The sequence below is a fragment of the Phascolarctos cinereus genome, unplaced genomic scaffold, assembly GCF_003287225.1.
Source record: "Phascolarctos cinereus isolate Bilbo 61053 unplaced genomic scaffold, phaCin_HiC Scaffold_726;HRSCAF=1367, whole genome shotgun sequence".
NCBI lineage: Eukaryota > Metazoa > Chordata > Mammalia > Diprotodontia > Phascolarctidae > Phascolarctos > Phascolarctos cinereus.
Genome location: NW_027556098.1, coordinates 313,982,778 through 314,003,570, shown reverse-complemented (window position 1 = coordinate 314,003,570; position 20,793 = coordinate 313,982,778). Strand labels below are relative to the sequence as shown.

The 20,793-nt window shown below is 50.8% G+C and overlaps 1 protein-coding gene across 2 annotated transcripts in view; it reads right to left on the bottom strand.

Annotated features, from left to right (window-relative positions):
* Positions 1-1,892: 1,892 nt before the first annotated feature.
* Positions 1,893-20,793, bottom strand: part of RELT (RELT TNF receptor) — a 56,754-nt gene continuing 37,853 nt past the window's right edge. Inside the window, exons 4-12 of one of the 2 annotated variants that reach the window (XM_020989608.2) lie at positions 20,569-20,747; positions 19,398-19,477; positions 15,531-15,791; positions 12,770-12,850; positions 10,517-10,598; positions 9,393-9,650; positions 5,178-5,385; positions 4,576-4,625; positions 1,893-4,159 (exon numbers count right to left, since the gene is read on the bottom strand). In XM_020989608.2, coding sequence (XP_020845267.1) covers positions 4,578-4,625; positions 5,178-5,385; positions 9,393-9,650; positions 10,517-10,598; positions 12,770-12,850; positions 15,531-15,791; positions 19,398-19,477; positions 20,569-20,747 — 1,197 coding nt within the window. In that variant the 3' untranslated portion in view covers positions 1,893-4,159; positions 4,576-4,577. The remainder of the gene's footprint in view (positions 4,160-4,575; positions 4,626-5,177; positions 5,386-9,392; positions 9,651-10,516; positions 10,599-12,769; positions 12,851-15,530; positions 15,792-19,397; positions 19,478-20,568; positions 20,748-20,793) is intronic. The other variant, XM_020989609.2, reaches the window with a different exon arrangement.

Below are 20,793 nucleotides of genomic sequence, written 5' to 3'. Positions count from 1 at the left end.
TGCCTGTGCCAATTACTAGCTGTGTATATCCAATGAAGCCATTTTACCTCTGAGCCTCAGCCTTCACATCTGTAAAATGGAGATAACACTAGCTCCTACCTCCCAAGGTTGTTGTAAGGAACAAATGAGATAATTTCATTGACAAAGGTGTTTTGCAAACCTTAAATTGCTAACTAAATGGTCTCATATGCATCATTGCTTCCCCAAAATAAAGTCCCCCTTCCCATTCGCACTGCCCCAGGCACCTATGCAGTGAACAGCTTAAGCTCGGGCCTTCCACATACCCCCCTCAACACACACCTGGGCTTCTTGTTCCCTGACTGGTGCAGGCCTACGGAAGAGGTCCTGAGCCTAGCTCTTCAGAGGAAGAGGATGGAGACCCACCAGCCTGACCTAGCAGCCTTCAGGAAGTTCTCCATCAAGCCAGCTGTGGAAGCCCTATCCCCTGTGGGCATACCATCAGATAGGGACTGGAAGCTGCTCCTTAGACTGCTTGGGTGTTTTTAGGCTAACAGGAAGTCTGACCACCCAAACATACAGTGCCTGCTCTTTAGCCCTAGCCTTTCCTTCTTCCTAGGTCAGATCCTGAAAGGTCCTCTTAGGCAGTGCCTCCAACCTCCAGCCAAGACATCCTCCCTAACAGGCATCATCTAATCTCTTGTTTGAAAACCTCTGGCAATGTAAAAGACTCACATCTAGAGATAGTCTGCTCCATTGGGGAATATGTTTCATTGCTAGAAGTCTATTTACAGCAAGTCAGAATCTCCTCATTGTAACTTCCCCCATTCCTCCTCTTTCTCCCACCCTTATCTCTCCCATTTTTTCCAGGCTAAACATTCTCATTCCTTGGGTTCGGAAGCTATCCTAAATGAGGAGGCCTATTACTTCTCCTACAACCTTACATTTTCTGAGCTGGGAGGGATTTGGCAGGTATCTAGTCCAATCCATACATGAAGTTATTCCTTCTACCTTTTTTTAAAAGTACTTCATGATTCCCAATCACGTAACTTGTTTAATATCTATGCCTTGCATCCATGTACTCAGACATCTTGCTACCCACCCCCTGCTTTACCCTTTTGCTCTGGAAGTTATCAAAACCATTACTACCATTGACATGATAATTGGCTGCTTAGAATACTTTCTAAAGGCCAGAATCTTTCTAGCAGCTTCAGAGCTTCTAGTCACCTTGATATGAAAAGTCTTGTCCTCACTTCCCCTGTCATGTTTAAACACTAAAGGTGTAATTCTGTATTTGAATGTGTACTTTTTATTATGTGTACTATTTTTAATTAATCCTTGTTTCATTACAGTGGTAGTTAGCTGCCGCTGTTCAGTTGTTTCAGTCATGTCTGACTTCAAGATCCCATTTGGGGTTTTCTTGGCAAAGATACTAGAGTGGTTTGCCATTTCCTTCTGAGGAAACTGAGGCAAACGGGGTTAAGTGACTCACCCAGAGTCACACAGCTACTAAGTGTCTGAGGTCAAATTCGAACTCACAAAAATTAGTGTTCTTGACTTCAGGCCCAGCACTCTATCACTGTGACAAGATCTGGGCCCATGGGGTGAAGAGCATCCACACAGACTGGTTGACCTGTCCTGGTCTTGTGAAAGGGAATTCCTGGACACATTCTTTATGTGGGTATTTCCCTAGTCCCCGTGCCCAGGGTCATGTGGCCCCAATCTTCTCCCAGACTTCCTATGTCAGAGGCTGTAAAGGGGGATTCCAGTACACATTCTTTGTGTAGGTATCTCTGTGTGCCCCCCCCAATACTGGATCATGTGGGGGAGGGGAACAGGGGCCTGAGTGCCTCCGTGTGCAATTGTGACCCACAGAGAATGTGTAGAGGACTATCAGAGACCCCTGGGTATAACAAAGACTTCTCCACGCAGCATCACTTTCTATTATTTTTATTATCCAACTTAAGGAAACTGGGGATGAGGATGCATAAGATGGGTATTGACAGGAGACAGAGTAAAGACTCAAATTCAATAAATAAGAGTTACCAAACTTCAGGGCCCAACCCCCCACCAGGGGAGGGGAGGTGACAGCAGGGTCTGTGACCTGCACAGCTCCCACATAAATAGACAGGACGGATGGGTGCCAGGCGCTGCCTGAACCACCCATACTTCTCTCCTGGGAGCGAACATAGAGAACACAACAGAGCAAAGTGGACGGAGAGAAAGCAAGTCAGGGGCCCAGGGAAGGTCGACAAGGCATAGCCAGGGGTGTCATAACTGGGGTGGTCAGCACCTAGAGCCCACGTCTTCCCTTACTATTGCACTGGCCAGGGCTTTGAGCCATGGGGATTCTAAAGCACTTTTTTTTAGGGGATGGGAGGAGAAAATGGTACATGGTAGGACAGAGGCCCCCAAACTACAGTTGACAACACAGAACAAGTTTGGTTTTTAAATTTAAAAACAGCCATTCACCCCTGGGGGGCGGGGTGGAGGGGGCTGCTTGACATGCATTAAGGCACCCCCCTTCCTCGTGCAGAAGCAAGGCCCTAGCTTGGGATGGTGGGAGGTAAGGGGAAGAGCAGCTAGCTGGGGAATCTAATAAAGCTATTGATCCAGCTTGAGGGGAAGGAAGGGGAGGGAGCTGAGATATAGCCCAAACTGCCCCCTGCTCCCAAGCAGAGAGGAGCAAGCCTCTTCCTGCTCCACTGCGGGGGGGGGGGGGCCCGAGGGATTGTGTGGGTCCTACTGGGAACAATGGGAGGTCCTCTTCCCAAGGAAATGCAGGGGAAACCTCTCAAGCATCACCCCAAGTCACATTTTTTTCCTTTCCAGATATGGGTGGGGGGATTGTGGCTCAGTGAGCAGAGCAGGGGTTTGTTAACGGGAGCTCAGAGGTAAAATGTCTGACAAGGACATACAGCAAGTTGGGTTCAGAATGTCAGAGCTGGAGGGGATCTTTTTAAAAATCACCAAGCCCTTCATTTTGCAGGAGTAAACAGGCCCACACAAATTAAGGGAGGCAAAGCCAGGACCCAGGTCTCCTGAGATTCCCTTCCTGCTCCATGGCTGTCTCCCCTCCCAGCAGCCTCAGGGACTAAATCAGATGACAGGAAGCCCCAACAGCCAGGGATGGTATGGGATCAGAGACTTAGAACTGGAAGAAACCTCTCATTTTCTAGGCATAGAGAGGTAAAGGGGCAGAGCTTGGGATCTGAGCCCAAATGCTAAGTCCCTTCCCCTCAGATCTCCCATGTAAACGCCACCAAAATCTCTTCCCATGGACAAGCCCCATTTTGGAGAGTAACACCAAGTGCTAGGGAGTGGGGGGGGATGGGGGAGGGAAGAGGAGGTGTGTGGGTAAGACCTCCTTCCCAATGACTGTAGGGCAATGGAAAGGGCCTTTGGCCTGGGAGTCAGGAGACCCAAGTTCTGTTCCTCACTCTGCCCAACTCACTGTGACCTCTGGAAGGTTTCTTCTCTCTGGGCCTGTCTTCTCACTTACCAGTGACTGGACATTCTGTGACAGTAGATCCTCACCATTCATTCTTCCCCTGGTATTCCCTAACTGCCACTTCCCCTCTGCCCAGGAGTGATAAGATGAAGAATAGGGGCGATGAAGAAGAGGCTGAGTCCTTCGTTTTTCCCGGAAACCCCTGCATGGGGGTGGATGGATAGATGGGTGTGTCCTCTCTATGGGTCACCAGGGAAGGGACCCTTACTTGGGGGCTAGATGTCCCATCTGTGAAGCACTGGGGAGGAAATCCCCACTTGGGTGTGGATTACGCCATCTTTGAGGACCCAGGAAGCTGGGTTGGGCGTCCTGTCCAGAGCAAGGGAAAGACCAGATGACCAGGGAGGGGCTTGCTGCTAGCATGGAGAAGATGCTGGGGTGGGAGGGGGCGGGGAGAGGAGCAGGGGGGAAGGGCAAGGAGACAGGGCAGCCCACTGCTCATCAAGTGTGGGCATATGCCTCCCTCTCTTCCCTGGACAAGATCATCTTTTCCTTTAAATTAAGCTGCCTGTGGTAGCTCAGGCTGAAGTGAGATTTCTCCCCTGCCGCTGCCCACTTCCCAGAGCTCACTGGGGCTGCCCAGGGGGCAGGGGCCTGGGGGACAGCCCCCCTGGGGCCTCAGGTTGCTGCCAACTCCCAGGCTCCAACGTCTTTTGCAGGGCCCGGGGCCTGAGCAGATCATAAGGGCACCTGTGAGCAGAGAGAGAGGGGACTGAGGCATGCTCTCAGATACCCCAGGAGCCCCTGGGGGGTCCCTTAGCCTGTCAGCACCTAGAACACAGACTCCCTGCCCCATCCCTACCCTGCAGAGAGGCTCAGAAGCCAGCAGCACTCACTCACCCCCACCCCTCTACCTCCTCAGAAGCCAGCAGCACTCACTCACCCCCACCCCTCTACCTCTCCCTGGAAATGGTTTCCTCTGGCCCAGATCTCTCCCCTCCCCCACTTCCAGGAAGCCTTTCCTGCTAACTTCTGATCTCCCCTCTCTGAAGGCCCCCACTCTTCTGTTTCTAAAAACACACTGCACTGTGTTCTTCCAGACTGTGCACTCCCCAGGGGCAGGCTGTCTCCCACTCAGTGCAAGGACTCTCCCAGTACTACATTACCTTCAGATGACCAAGTTGGATTCACTCAGCCTGACCACGTATCGATTTTCCTAGGGAAGAAGTTGTAACAAAGATCAGAAAGGGGGAGCAGTTGCAGGCTGGCCCCCAAAATGTGCAGACTCCCTGAGGGCAGGAACTGTTTCATTCTTCACTTTGTATTGCCTGGGACTGAGTACAGGGCGTCATTCACGTAATCCAATACCCTCGGTTTACAGTCTCAAGGTGGTTAAAACCTGCCTCTTCTAAGGTCACACACAGCAAGTACTTTTTGTGTGACTACAGAAGTGATGGGCCCTTCTAACTTTAACCTGGGCCTGATTCACAGAAAGATAAACACACCTCCCCTCGGAGTCAGTAGAAAGTAAGGGATGAGCTAGGAAACCACAGGCAGAGAGACGTGTAGGGCTATTGGGAGCTCGGTACTCTGGGGGCCCTAGCTGGACCAAAACTCCCTTTCCAACATCCTTGCCCCCTGACTGAGGCTGGGGGTGGCTGCTTTCAGGGACTGGGTCCTATGGAGCACTAACTCTTCTCCCTCACCACCACACACACACACACACACACACACACCCATGTTCCAGCCCTCTTATCACACAGCTCACTTCTGATTTGCTCTCTGTTGGCCCAGATGCTGGGGTTTTCAGCCATTTGGGTCGCCCTCCACCACTGCCCAGAAGGGCCCTGTTCTCTGGGGGAAGCCCAGGTGGAGGAGCTTCAGCCGCCTCCCCCTCCTCACTGGTTTCTGAGATGGTTTTCACCTCTGGAGGTGGTGGGCTCGGCCGCTGCTCAGGGATTCGGGCCACACGGAACCTGGAGGAAAGAGACCAGAGATACATGAAAGGAGTGAGATTAGAGCAGGGATGGGGAACCTGTGGCCCCCTAGGTCCTCAAAGGTGGCCCTTTCCTGGGTTAGATTGATGGGAAGATAAAAAACATGGTCCAGCAGAAAAAGGGCTCAACTTGGTATCACTGGACCTGCTCTGCTCCTATGTGAACTTGGCCAACCCTCTTATCCTCTGAGCCTCAGTTTCCTCATCTATAAACCAAAAGAGTTGGAGTACATGACGTCTCAGACACATGGATGACCTCTCAAGTACATAGATGACCTCTCAGGTATTATTCCGGCTTTAGATTTATGCTCCTAGGAAAGCAGTACTGGGGGAGGACAGAGGCCAGGAAACTAAAGATTCAACCACAGAGTCAAATGGGCCTGAGGGGATCATAAGGGCAGAGAGAGAGGGGACTAAGGCATGCTGTCAGGCATGGATAACAAAAATAAACCTCGTCTCCCGCTCCCCCATCCCAAACTACTGCCAGTGAAGTCAAGCCCCACTGATTGCTCTGCCAGCTCCTCGTTCTTTAGCCAGTCTCATCTGGGGCCAAGAAGAGAAGCGGATGGCTTCCTTGGTCTAGGCAGGATCCAGCTGGTGCAGGCTGGGTGTGGAGATCTGAAGTTCAGGATGAGGTTAGAAGTTTAGGGACCTGCTAGTCCAGGACATATTAATGTACCTGTGTGCCGGAGGCGCTTCCTTCCCTTAGGCTGTTACTTCTGAATCTCTGAATTTTCTCCTCCGTTGGGAAAAACCCAAGAAAATACACTCTCAGAGTCTGGAGGAGTGCATGGACACAGGGCAAGGAGGAGAGAAGGAAAGAGATGTGGGATCTGGAAATGGGCATCCCCATCCACACTGGACTTGAAGTCGGAAAGACTGGTTTGAGTAGTCCCTCAGCCACTCACTGGCTTTGTGATCCCCTATGTGAGTCACTGAAAACGAGGGGGCTGGAATCACAGTTGCTTTGGGTTCAACTAGCATCTTGATGCAGGTGGCCAGACCCAGATTTATATACACCAATGCCTGGTCTCTCCTGAGCTCCAGTCCCAAATCACAGACATCTCCACCCGGCCTCTCAGATGCAACATGTCCAAGATGGAACTTCTACACTGCAGCCCTCCAGCACTGCTCACTCATGTCCGTGACTCCCAGGTACCCTTTCTCCCTCACCCCACATATTGTCCCACCATTTCTACTTCCCCAACATCTCTCCTTTCCATCTCCTTCTTTCTACTCACAAAGACACCACTCTAGTTTAGGCCTCATCCCCTCATGTGGGACACTGCACTACCCCTAGGCCCTGCCTTCAGTCTTTCTCCCCTTCAATCCACCCTCCAATATTGCCAAAGCAATCTTCCTGAAGTACAGATTTGACCATGTTATTTTTTCTCTTCCAGAGTCTATATGGTTCCCTACTTCTTTCAGGGTAAAATACAAACTCAATCAGTTTTACAACATTGGCTTTACCCTACATTACTAGCCTTATTTTGCATCACTACCTTTGATGTGGTTGGACTATGTTCTAGCCAGATTGGCCTTCTTATCCTGACCAGATTCAGCATTCCCTTTCTCTCAGGACATAGGCGCTGGCTGCTTCCGCATCCCTGGAATGGACTTCCTACTCACTTTCCCTTCTTCCCCTCACCTTTCTTAGCTTTCTTCAAGGCTCAGCTTGGGCACCACCTTCTACAGGGAGGTCATCCTGATTTCACTAATTTGCTACCTCCCAAAACTATCCTGAAATTACTCATCTGTTGAAATACTATCTCCCAGGGCAGGTAGGTGGTGCAGTGATAGAGCACCGGCCCTGAAGGCAGGAGGACCTGAATTCAATGTGACCTCAGATACTTGATACTTATTGACCGTGGGCAAGTCACTTAACTTTGATTGCCTTTCCAAAAAAAAAAAAATACTGTGTCCTCCCTCTCCCTCCCCCCCCCAGTAGAAGGGGAAATTGTATCTTCTCTTGAAGGTTATTCAAGGCATAGACTTTTTTTTTATTCTTTCATTTTTATCTCTGTATCCCTTATGCCCAGCACATAGTGGGTGCTTCATAGCTGCTTCCTGAATTGAAGGGGCTCTCCAAGGCCACACAGCTAGCTAGTAAGGAGCAAAGCCAAGTTTAGAAAGAATTCTAGCTCTTGGACTCTACATTCAGTGCCCATTCCAGCTCGCTAACTCCTACTCTTATCCACAAAACTTCCTTCGGTAGATTTTTTTTTTTAATATAATGCTCTAATTTAAAAAAAAAACCACCACCACCAAAAAAGAACCACCACCACCAGTTTGGGACTCAAGCATTCTTCCAAAACCCTAACTCTCTGTCCTTCCTCCCTGGTTTGCAAACTTCAATGCCCCATCCCTCATCTCCGGCTGAAACTGGCTCTCTGGGGCTTGAAGCAAATTCAAAAGGGTCAGGCCAAGAGGAGGCCTTGCTATTAGACTGCACAAGCTGGCCAAATAACTCAGACACCTCTGGGAAGAAAATCACAACAGCTGCAAAGGGAGCAAACTGCCTTCCTCTCCATTTTCTCCGTAGCCGCCATTTGCCACACCAGGCTTTGGAAAGAAAGCCACTCCCGGTGAACAGGGACATAGTGAGTTGCTTTGTTGATCTTGGCTTGAGTAATCAAAGCGTGCTGTGGAAGAGGTGGGAGATTCACGCACACACGTGCGACCACAAATAAAGTGCCATCCAACGTGCAGGAGACTCATGCAGGCACACGAGACTGCAAGTGTACGTCTCATACAGTCCCTCCCCAGCGCACTGAACTAAAGCTCTCAGCACATGCTCTGAGCACCGCCCATCTGGACCCATCTCCTTTTACAGAGGAGGAACCGGGGCTCTGAGGTGCAAGGGGGGCAAGTGGTTTAGCCTGAGGGCACAGAGGTAGTGGTAAGGAACAGAGCAAGGGGGAGTCTCCCGGATGTCCCAAGGGAGCCCCAGGCCAAGGATGGCGAAGAGCCCACCCTGCAGAGAGAAACGGATTGGCCTGAGGCACAGAGGATGGAGCAGACAGACAGCTCCTGGCAAAACTGCAGAGGTGAATTCCATGGGCTCTGCCCCGACATCCAAACTGTACCAAGGGTTGCCTTGGACCCCAGGCTTCTGCCCTTCCACGTCTCGCTCTACTTCACTCTGCCTGACCTCAGGCTCCTTCACTTCTCCCAGCTGACCTGCCCCTGATTTCTTTCCTCTTCAGTCTTTCTCTCTCTGTCTTTTTTTGGGGGGGAGGCAGTTGGGGTTAAGTGACTTGCCTAGGGTCACACAGCTAGTAAATTTGAACTCCCAACTCCAGGGCCAGTGCTCTATCCACTGCACCACCTAGCTGCCCTAGGAGATAGTATTTCAACAGATGAGTAAATTCGGGCTAATTCTGGGAGATAGCAAATTAGTGAAATCAGCATACCTCCCTGTAGGAGGTACCGGTGTAGGAGCCCCTTCCTCTTTCATCTTGACCCTCCTTATAGTCATGGAATCTGTGAGAGCTGAAAGGGACCTCACAAACCGTCTAGTCCAATCACCTCATGGTGAAATGACTTGTCCAAGGGAAGCCAGGTAGCAGACCAACCACGGCCCTGCCCTCCACCTTCAATCCCCATGTCCCCCGTGCCCATGCCTGCTAAAGCCCCTGCCCTGAGTATACAGGATCACAGACCCTGAGCTGTAAGGGGCTTCAGAGCCTGAGTCCAGCCCCCTCATTTTATAATAGCCGACATTTAGATAGTCATTTGAGCCTCGCTGCAACCCTCTCAGAGAGGTACTGTTATTGTTCCCATTTTGCAGATGATGGCACTGAGGTGCTGGGAGTCTAAGTGCCTTAAGTCATACAAGTAAGCTCCAAAGGCAGGTTGTGAATGCCTCCAGAGCCAAAGTTCTTTCTTCTGTATCACACGGCCTGTGTCCAAAGTCTCCCCTAGTACCAGTGATCCCTCTTCCTCTCAGAACTCCCTGCCCCCTTCCCCAAAGGGCCCTGAACTTACCTGCCCACAGAGAGGATGGTGATCTCTCCTGGGCGGCTCCCCTTGGGAGTGGGCTTGCTGCCACCACCTCGGGGTGGCAACACGCTGGGTGTGGGAGTGGAGGCTGCAGCAGCCTCGGGGGACAGCAGGACCTCGGGCCACTTCCTCTGGCTGCAGCGTGAGCAGCAGGACCCGGAGCGGGAGGCCAGGCCTTGCACTGTGTGCAGGTGGTGCTGGTGCTGGCAGATGTGCGGTATGGGTGGGGGGCCTTGGGTCAGCCTGGGAAGAGCAGGAAGGAATCAGTGTAACCTCAAGCTCTGCCTGCTTCTCCCCTAGAGTCTACCCACAGAGACACCTGGAGACAGTATGACTGGACCCCAAGTGAAGAGGAAGGGGAAGAGGAAGAAGATGAGGAAGAGAAAAGGAGTTAAGAAGAGGAAAGATGAAGGAGGAAGAGAAAAAGGGAGGTAGAGAATAGAGGGAAGAGGAGGAAGAAGAGAAAAAAGAAGGAAAAGGGGAGGAGAAAAGAAAAGAGGAGGAAGAGAAAAAGGAAAAGGGGAGGACAAAGGAGAAAAGAGGAGGAAGGAGGGTACTTTACATAGCACCTCCAGCTGAGAATAGCCTCAGCACTGTGTCTTGCCCCACCAGCCTGGCCTCGCTGACTTTACCCAACTCCTGAGGCCAAGCATTCCCTGTCTCCAGCCCATGCCACAGGGGAGGGAGGCTCTTGGCTGCTTGAAGGGAAAAAAACCCCTCTTCTCCTTCTCTAAATCCCCAGCAAACAGCAAGAAGAACTGGAGAATAATAGCAAGTCCTCTGCCCCATCTACAGCCAACTCCCCCAAGGAGCCTGGGCCTATGGGAACCCAGACAGCAAAGGACAGGAGAAATCACAAAAGGACAGAGCAACCACAAAGAGAAAGCAGGTGCCAGCGGCAAACCCAATCAGGCAGCAGAGGCAAGAGAAGTCAGGAGGGGAGGACAAACAAGCCAGGGGGGAAGGACAGCCAGAGGAGCCAGGTCAGAGCGAAGCAAAAGGAACGAGGCAGCTGGTTAGAAACACACATGGCCAACAAATGAGGCTGCCGCTGGGCTCTCGCCTCCCCCTCGGGCTTGCCTCCCCATCACTGATGGCCTCTGGCTTACTTGGGCAAAGGTTTGTAACTGGTCTGCACAAGCTGTTTGCTGTGGTATTCTTTCAGCAGCTCCTCCAGGGCGGCCGCATTCTCTGGGAAGCAAAGGGCCAGAGGTCAGGGCGGGCCTGGTCTTACCAGCTGTCTCCTTTTCCCCCACTCCTATCCCGGGCGGCTGTGGGCCTCAGACTCCAGGAGATCCTTGGCCTTGTCCAGGTAACTACCAGCCACCGGTGCCTGCCCCGTCCACCCTTCTCACCGGAGGCACAAAAGTCATAGAGGCAGTATTTGTTATTTAGTCAATTAGTCATGTCTTGACTCTTCCTGACCTCATTTGGGGTTTTCTTGGCAAAGATACTGGAGTGGTTCACCATTTCCTTCTCTAGCTCAAATGAAGAAACTGAGGCAAACAGGGTTAAGTGACTTGCCCAGGGTCACACAGCCAGTAAGTGTCTGAGGCAGCATTTGAACTAGGGCCACCCTGATTCTAGGGCTGGCACTCTATCCACTGAGGCACCTAGCTGCCCTCAAGGCAGTGTAGGGTAGGAGAAAAGAGCCTTGAAGGAAGGGTTCCATCCCAGCTTACTCCTACAGAAGAGGCATCCCGTCATCTGATGGAAGAAGCCAATTCTCCTAAGGGACAGCTCCAATTATTACGATGTTCCCCCTCCCTTGTGACTCCATTCCCAACTGGTCCTGCTCCGCCTCCCCCGGAGCCAACAGGACAAAGGGTCACAGATCGAGAGCTGGAAAGAACCTCCGAGGCCCACTCCTTTCATTTAACAGATGAGGAAACGGGCTGATAGAGATTAAGCACCTTACTCCAAGTCACCCCGCTAGTAAATCCTACAGCAGTATTTGAACTCCGGTCTTCCCGATTCTAAGCTTGGCAGAGTATGCTGCCCACCTGCCTTAAGGCAGTGCTTCAGAAACTGGGCGGTGGAGATTATGTGGCTCCAGGGGGAACCCCAGACCCTGGCTATGGATCACACTGAAATGTTTCTGTCTCCACCTCTTTTTCAAAGAACTCCAGGGCTGGAAGGAACTCAGAAGCTCAGGGAGCTCAGTGCCTACACCTTCCAGAGGAGGAAAGTGAAGGCCCAAAAGGGGCAGTGACCTTGCTGAGGTCACAGAATGAGGCGGTGCCCAAGCCCAGGTTAGAAGCCAAGCCTCCTGACTTTCCATTCAGAGTATCACACTCTGGGGGCAGCTAGGGGGCACAGTGGATACAGCACCGGGCCTGAAGTCAGGAGAACCTGAGTTCAAATCCAGCCTCAGACCAAACACTTGACACGTAGTAGCTGTGTGACTCTGGGCAAGTCACTTAACCCCAATTGCCTAAAACAAAAAACAAACAAACAAACAAAAAAACCACAACAGAGTACCACACTCTTGGTACCCACTAGGCACATACAGGAGGTATCTAAACTCAGCATCTCCTCCACAGTCTGCACACAGTGGCCCCTTATCAGACTAAGGGCCAATAAGATACGAAGCATCTTCAGAAGGTGCTGTCTTGGTCCCACGCTCTGCCATGGCATACCAGAGACAGACAGCACAGGCACAATGAGGAAACTGAGGCAAACGTTAGGTGGGAGTGGAATAATAACACTAAGGACTAACTATTTCACAGGGTTGTAGCAAGGAAAACACCTTGGTAAACCTTAAAACGTCCACTATGAACCATTATCATTATTATTAGGAGCTAAGCACAACACACAGAACACTGGACCTAGAGTCAGGAAGAATTGAGTTCAAATCCAACCTCAGCCACTTCCTAGCTGGGTAACCCTGGGAGTCATTTTTCACCTGTTTGCCTCAGTTTCCTCATCTGTAAAATGGAGATAATAATAGCACCTGCTTCTCAGAACCAAATGAGATAGTATATATAAAGTACCCTAACATATTAACAAATATTAATACATGCTTAATAAATTAATAACTACATTATTAATAACTAATTTTATGAAATAACTAATTTATATTAACTCAATAAATGCTTGTCTCCTCCTTCCCCCTCTCCCCTGGCAGAATCAGGAGGGGGGCCAGGTTTCATATACCTGCACAGCAAGACAGCAGGAATTGCTTCCTCTCCTTAACTAAATAGCTGGTGTTGAATCAACAAGACAGACCCCAGTTCCCTAATCTTTGTTCCCACCAGGGCACTTCCTCTTATTCCAGTGACTGGTCCTGGTAGAATGTAAGATCTTAATGAGCCCCCAAGGTTCCAAGGCTGGAGGAGGGGACAGGTGGCACCCAGCCTCACCTTTCTTCTCTGTGATCAGCCGGACTAAGACCCCAATGGTGTCCTCGTTGGGGTCATCCATCCGGTAGGCAGCGTTGGTCCCTGGGGAAGAGAGACAGGAGTCTATGAGATTGGGAGGGAACAGGGTTCAAAGCCCGGGCAGGGCACTAGTCAGTGCTGCTCAATGGGGTGAATGCTCAGCATGTGGGGCTCGAAGAGGCGTTCTGCCCCTGTCTTTTTCCTACACAACCAACTTCTGGCTCTCTTCATGGGCATTAGTCTGGATGCCTGGGATGGGGATGGGGTAGAGGCAACTTGGTAGCTACAGTGGTTCCTTTGCCTGATCCCATGGGATAAGGATGCACAGACCCACAAAACGCCAGAGCTAGAAAGGGGCCCCTAGAGACCCAGAACAACCACTTCACTTGGAAAATGAGGTGCCCAAAGGACTCATCAAAAGTCACAGAGTAAATCAGCAGCAGAGCCACGGCTAGAATCTTTCCTAGGCCCTTTCCCAGAGAACTGTTCGCCTTCCCACAGACATGTGGCCTTAACTGCAGCAGAAAGGCTTAGGTTTAGATGGCTAGACGCCTCCCCTCTAAGGGCGAGATAAATTTTCCCCCACCAAAGAGAAAGAATGTCTTTGCTCTCTGTCTCCTAGCCAGTCCTTCCTAGGGGATAGATGTGGGAGGAGCCTGGGGGGAAGGAGGGGTTATTAGCTGCTCTCAGACTCCTGCCTCTCCCCATTTCCACTCCCCAGGGAAGGAGACAGCTGGGGAAGCTTCCTCAACAGCTGTGGAGTTAATCTTGGACACACTTTGCCCCAGAATTCCCCCTAGAGAATCCTGACATTCCATATCACCCACCCACCCAAAGGGTAGCCAGCCTTCTGGCTTGGGAGAGGCCTTGGGCTGATGCAGCCTTAAATGGGTCACCCTGAGTCTCCCTCTACTGATTAGCTAATCTCCAGGGAGGCTAAGGCCAGGAGTCGATGGCTCCAGTAATGGCGGTTCCTATTCTCGAGTCCACATCAGGGCTCTTAGCAGATCAAAAAGAAAGAAGGGGTCCCAGGTGGTTGGAAACACCCCAATTCTCTCTGTAAACAAAACACAAATATAATGGTTTGCTCTTTGCCTGAGTCAAACAATATTGCATTATGTTAATGTGCACCGATGAGGACAGTGGCCTACAGTGAAATCAACAGACCATTTGGCTGGGAACAAAGTGCCAACACACATACAATCAGCTCATCTGCTGATGCTCCTTGGGCCTTACAGCCGATGGGTGAATTTAGGCCAAAAAGCAGTGGAGGGAAGATGGGCCTGGTGGGAAGCACGAGGCCTGAGCTTTCATTCTAGCTCTGTCCCCGACTTGGATGAGCGATTTTGGGTAAGTCCCTTCCCCTTCCCATGTCACAGCTTCCTCATCTATAACTCGAGGAGGAGACATTCACTCAGCTCCCTTTGGGCCCCTGATGCTATGTGGTTCTGAGGGGCGGGTCCTGGGGGCCCCTGGCCTTGGAGACTGTGATAATCCATTTAGTACCCTCACTCCTCTTCCTCAGCCCCTTCCCCAGAAGGAGTTCAGGCAGGTAGAGGGGAAAGTGTCCCCATTCCTCTGCGCCCCACATTCCTGACTTCAGCCATCAAGGAAAATTGGAGTCAGCCAGGCAGCGCTTTTGACTTGGGACTATTTAGAGCCTTAGATTGTCAGACTCACAGACTTTCCCCCCTCCAAAGCTGTTTAAAGACATTTTAAAGTATAACATTAACGCTTTGTTTTAAAAATCTGCTATCTCATTTGAGTTTCATATTATTATTCCCATTTTTACAGATGGGGAAACAAAGGCTAAAAGAGAGTAAGTGAGTCATACAACTAGTAAGCATCTGAATCAGGGTTCAAACTTGGGTCTTCCTGCCTCCCAAGTCTGGTACCTAACTTGATTCAACACTTTCAGAACCTTAGAACTTTGGGCCTTCAAAACCTTCGACCCCTTAAAACTTTGGCCCCTTAGGAAGGTATGCTCTTAGACTCCCTTAGCACTAAAAAGGCCTAGGACTCAGATGGTTGCAAGCTATTGCTCCATTTCTCTCCCATGGGCCCCTTCATCATCTAATTTCTTTTTTTTTAAGCCATCTAATTTCTGGCAGAGTCATCTACTTCCTCACTGCCTGCTCTCCCTAAGCCCTAACATGCCACTAAAACCACTCTTTCCACGGTCCCCCAGGCCCTCCTCATCACCAAATCCAGCAGCCTTTCCTCGTCCTCCTCCTCCTTTTATTGCTACTGCGCTGTTCATCTCTTTCCCGCCTGACGCCATCTCCATCTGGGCCTTCCTGCTCTCTCCTGGTTCTCCTAGCTGTCTGCCCTTTCCTTCTCCATCTGTTTTCCAAGTTTGTCTTCCTCTCCTACCCACTAATTGTGTGGCTCCATCCAGGACCCTAATCTTCTCTCTCTCAATTCTCTCCATGGGTGAGCTCATCTCTGCTGATGACTCCTAGGTCTAAGCCCGATGCCTCTCTTGGGTTCCAGACTAGAATATCCAGGTGTCTACAGACCATGTCTGCCTGGATCTCCCCTCAGTATCTCATCTTCACCATGACCTGCTCCCCCTTCCCTGGCTATGCACACCTAGAGAACGGTTGGATCACCTCCTCTGGTGTCCCCAGAAGTCCCCAAACACCCACCCACCAGAGGCAGGGGCTTTTCCCAGCCTCAGACTCACAGCTCCCCAAGGAGGAAGGCTGTGTCTGCTCCCCTCAGGGCTCTGTACCCCACTCACCGTTCTTGCCCTCAAGCCCGGCCTCTTCACCGCCATCCTTGTGGGCCGTGCAGTGATAGCCTTTCTTCTTGAGAAGGTTGCAGAGCAGAATCCCCAGCAGGCCCATGAGGCAGAAGATGGGAACTATGGCAATGACGGCATACTGGGCTGCGGCTTCCTCGGGCACCTCGGTCTGGGTGCCATTCTCTGAGAGGCGCGCCTCGGGTCCCACCCCGGCCTCCACGTTACGGCGCGGCCGGGCCCCACGCTTAAGGCTGGGCTCTGTCCTCAGCCAGAGACATGGCGAGGAGAGAGCAGGCAGAGGGAAAGCAGAGAAGGAGACACAGAGGGAGAGACAGAGAGACAGAGACAGAGACAGAGAGACATAGCGTAAGACAAAGATACATGGCGAGGAGAAACAGGTGGAGGGGCAGAGGGAAAGCAGAGAAAGGGACATACAGAGGGAGAGAAAGAGAAAGAGAGAGACACATAGTGTAAGACAGAGACAGACATGGAGAAACAGAAAGACACAGAGGGACAGACACACAAAGACACACAGAGGAGACACACAAAGAGAAACACAGAAAAAGAAAGAACAGATGAGGGAGGGGGGATAGGGAGAAAGCCAGACAGAGAAGATACACAGAGAAAAAAAAGAGAAACATGCAGAGACAGTAAGCAGAAAAAGAGACCCAAAGATAGAAGAAGGGCCATTTGAAAGGAGACACCAGAGGGGAGAATAACATAGAAGGTGACAGGCAGAAATATGTACCAGGACAAAGGGAGGGAAGGAGAGAGGGAAGGAAGGAGAGAAGGAGAGAGAGAGAGAAAGAGAGAGAGAGGAGAGAAAGAAGAGAGAAAAGAGAGAAAAGACAGAGAAAGGGGAGAAAGAGAAAGGGAAAAAAGAGAAGAGAAAACAGAAAGGGAAACAGAGGTAGAGGATCAGGTATGGGGAATAGAGAGACAGAGACAGAGACCCCTAAGTTAGTGAGAAGGGATGAAGGGATGCTGACCCAAGAACAGCCCCAGTGACTGCTCGGAGGGCACCACCCCACCTCAGCCTCTCCCAGGAGTAGGGACCCTCCTGCCCCACTCCTTGTCCCTACACTTCCCTCTCAGTCTCCCTAGCGTCTCCCAGAAGTCCCTCTTTGGCCCTCCTACCCTCTCCCTGAGCCGCCTCTTCAATGGGTTGGTCAGTCTCTCCCCAAGTCCCCTTGTAATCTGTGTGTTGGAGGAAAGGGGCCCACCTAGGCATGGAGAAGGGGCCTGTGTCCCATGGCATGGGCACAGGAGGTGTTCCATGGAATATCTAAATGAACCCTGATTTCAATAGGTCACCTTGGGATCAGAGACACAGGCAATGTTACAAAATGTTAGAAGTTCCAAAGGACTCTAAGTGACTTGTCTAGTGGACCCCCTTATATTTGATATATAATGGAAATTTTCTTAGAAAGGGAAAGAGACAGAGTAAGTCAATGGCAGAGGTGGAATTAGAACCCCCAGCCCAATGTTCTCACCCAAACACATCCACCCTTCCCACCTCACCCCCGCTGCAGAGAAATGTCTTCAAAGCTGTTACAAAACAGTAAGTTTTCTGTTTCAGTGTTGTCTATAAACTGTGGTTACGTCCTAGGGGACACACACACACACACACACACACACACACACACACACACAGAGCTGTGGGCCCACATGTCCTTATTTTCCCCACTCCGTCATCAGGCTCTGGGCTCTGATCCAGGGTGACAGCCACTGAAGGTGACTCAGCAGGTGAAAGGCGGGGAGAGAAAGGAGAGGGTGTGTATGCATGATGGCCCCATTAGGGTGTGAGCAGATCTGCGTGTTTGAGTGTGAGCGTATGAATGTGTCAAAAGGTCATGGGCCTTCAAGCCGTGTAAGGGACCTCGGAGAGTCATCTAGACCAACATCTCCACTCTCTACCTGGGGCTCAGATGAGTAAAATGATTTACCGAGGCCCTGGAGTGAGTCAGTCTCTGAGCCAGGATTCAAATCCAGGGCCTTGGATGCCAAAATTAGTGTTCTGACCCTTCTTGCTCCCCTGCGTCTTCACGCTGCCTGGGTGCATCTGTGTGTGCCGTTGTTTACCCACGTATGAGTATGCGTGTGTGAGAGAGGCTCCATGGTTGCTGCTGACCTGCGTGTCCTGTTTGCATGTGGGTAGGACAGTGGGGGTTGGTCCCTGAGGAGGGGATGTGCCAGGGGGACCTCTGTCACAAGCATAGCCACCTGACCCTTCGTTTCACAAAGTTCAGGGGACACAGAGTTGGACAGGGCAGAACATCCAGCCAACATAGCTCAAGGAATCACAAACCAAGCATTCAACGGGCAGTGACTGTCCCTGTCTTTCCTCCCCAATCTCAGAGATTATCTGCAGGGGGTGATACCATAGGGACTGGCAGAGACAGGTCCTTACTCCCTGAAGGGGAGAAATGATCCTCCTAAGTCCTGGGTTCTAGTTCAGTTCACCATCCTGCTGCTGTGATCTTGGGCACTGTCGCCCTCTATACCCAAGACCTCGAAAGAAAGGGGGCATCAGGGGCAAAAATTTATCCTAGGACTATGTAGCATGAATGCTAGGAGGAGCCATTGGAAACCTGAATCTAACACTCTCATTTTACAGATGGGGAACTGACGCCCAAGGGGTGGGGGGTGGGGGGAAGAGATTTGCCCAAAGTCACACAGCCAGTTAGTGGCAGAGCAAGGTCTCCTACTTCTCAGCCCAGGGTTCCTTCCACAGCCCCATGCTGCCTCTCTGTACCCAGCTCCTTTATGTCCCCATCCCCCAGGGACATGCCTCAGTCGTGGAAGAGAAAGCTTGCTGCCTCAGCCCTGGCTGTCTTCTAATTCCTGCCCCCCAAGGATAGTGGGGAGAGTCAGCATATTCAGGAGCTGAAAGTGGGTCAGCATCAGTTCTGGGGAGGGCTCTCTCTTCCAAGCTTGGGAGAGAGAGAGAGAAGGAAAAGAAGAGGGAACTGCCCCTTCAGGACAATGGGCTCTGTCTTCTAACTCATCTCTTCTGCAGTCTCAGTCTTTCCATCACCCCGTCTGTTTCCCTTCTCCCTTCTACCCTTTCAGTCTCTGTCTTTATCTTTCTGTACTTCCAGCTTTGGGATTTTGTTCTCTTTCTCTATCACCCTCTCTGTCTTCTTCCAGCTCTCTCCATCTTCCTTCACCTTACTCACCTTGTTTGTCTCCCCATGCCTGGCTGTCCTGTACCTCCAGCTCTCAGTTTCCCCCTGTATCCATCCCTCTTCCCTTCCCGAGCCTTGCTTCACCTTTCCATCTTTCCCTGTCTCCGTCTCTCCGTAATCTGTCCCTTTCCATCTTATCTTGCTGCATTTTTTTCTCTTGCTGTCTCAAACTCTCTATGTCTCATCTCCGAATGTCTGTCTCCATGTCTTTGACTTTTTCCGTGCTTGCCTTTCCTGGTACCTCCCTCTCTAAGTGTTTCTTACTTTCTTCATTTTTTCCTTTTCTCTCTGTCCCTGTCTCTGTCTCTGTCTGTCTGTCTCTCTGTCACACACACAGACACAGCCCTACCTCACACACACACTCGCTCATCCTCCCTCTCCTTGGTTTTGCTGGGTTTTGTCTCACTCTCTTCCTGTCTCCACCTTTCTATCTTCATCTCTCTCACCCTCAATCAATCAGCAATCATTTATAAAACACTAAACTCTGTCTCTCAGTTTCTCTCTAGGGAGAGATTAGGGAATTTTAATTAGGGAAATTAGGGAATTTCTCTCCCTCTGGTTCTTCTTTTCTTTATCCCTTTGCTTCTCTGGCTCTGCCTCCATTTCTCCCTCATTCACTCTCCCCATCTTTTAGGCACCTTGTCCCCAATACCCACCATATGAAACACACACTCACCCTCACAGCCAGGTGTGCCCATGGGTGCCCAAGAACAAGGCCTGCACGCAATGTTTAGGTGCCTGCTGGGGTAATAAAACCTGCAGGAAAACAAAGGTGGTCTCATACCTAGAGTCAACTCCACATCCCCACTTCAAACCCAGCAGTCCCCTCTGACCTACCCCTTACGTGAACCTCTAGGACTTCCCATTCTCACCCTCTGCTTCCCAGAGACCTCAACCCCACACCCCGGGGTGCTTTATCAAAACCAGAGTGAGTTCCCTATTTCTGGAGACCAAGAATGCTGAAAAGAGGAATTTCTGTCCAAGTAGGCATTGGATTAGCTGATTTTGGGGATCCCTTTCTAAGTCTGGGATGCTGTGAAATCACTTCCCATCTCTGAATCTTACTAGCTCCCATCAATGAAACGGGAATAAGAATGAGGACACGGGGCTGATGTGATGAAAGAACTTCATAAACAATTAAACAGCCTTAGAAATTATTTTCAGCAAAAAAAAAGTGACTCCTCCAACATGGCCATACTGGGGGATCAAGGGCCTTCAGAACATACAGTGGGAGTTAGAATTCCTGGGCTCTTGCTTCCAGTTTGGCTGGATGGCCTGGGCACACTTCTACACACTCCCTGATCCTTGGTTTCCCCTTATGGGAGAAGCGGTAGCCCTCAGGTCAGTGAGGCTCCAAGACAGCCCCAAATTCTCCATCCTGTCCCAATCTTCTCTTCTTCTTTCCCCAATGCCTAACAGAGATCTGAATGGAGTGATGCCTAAGTCACTAAGATTTCTCTTCTGAAACCAATGAGCTTGAGAGATGTAACCCATAGAACAGAGAATGTCCACGCAAAGGAATCTTAGAACACAGAACCTAGAATATCAGAGCTGGAAGGGACCTTAGAACATGTCAGGATACCAGGACAGCCAGAAAGGGCCTTAAGGATCATCTAGTCCAATGTCCTAATTTCACTGATAAGGAAACTGAGGCTGGAAGTGGGGAAGGGCCTCACCCAAAGTCATACAGACCCAAATGTCTCAACTCCAAATTCAAGATTCTTTTCCCTTTCCAACTCAACAAATGATGCCTGCCACTGGAGGAAGGAACCTTTGCCCCCCTAACCCAGTGGCCCTGGGCTGAGGATCAATATTCTTCTCAACTCTAGAGCTGAAAAGATGCTCACCCTGAAATGCAGCCACCACACTGAGCATCGATGGTTGTGGTCCCCGCCTGGACCTCTACCCTCCTCAGATGGAAACAGCCAGTATGGGGCAGGCAGGGGCTTTGTCCCAGGCTGGTTGAAAAGGTACCTGGCCTGCAGGCACGGCACACAGTACCCAGTCCCAGTCCGGAACCACATTCCTAGGGGGAAATCAATCAACAAGCATTTAAGTGCTTACTGTGGGCC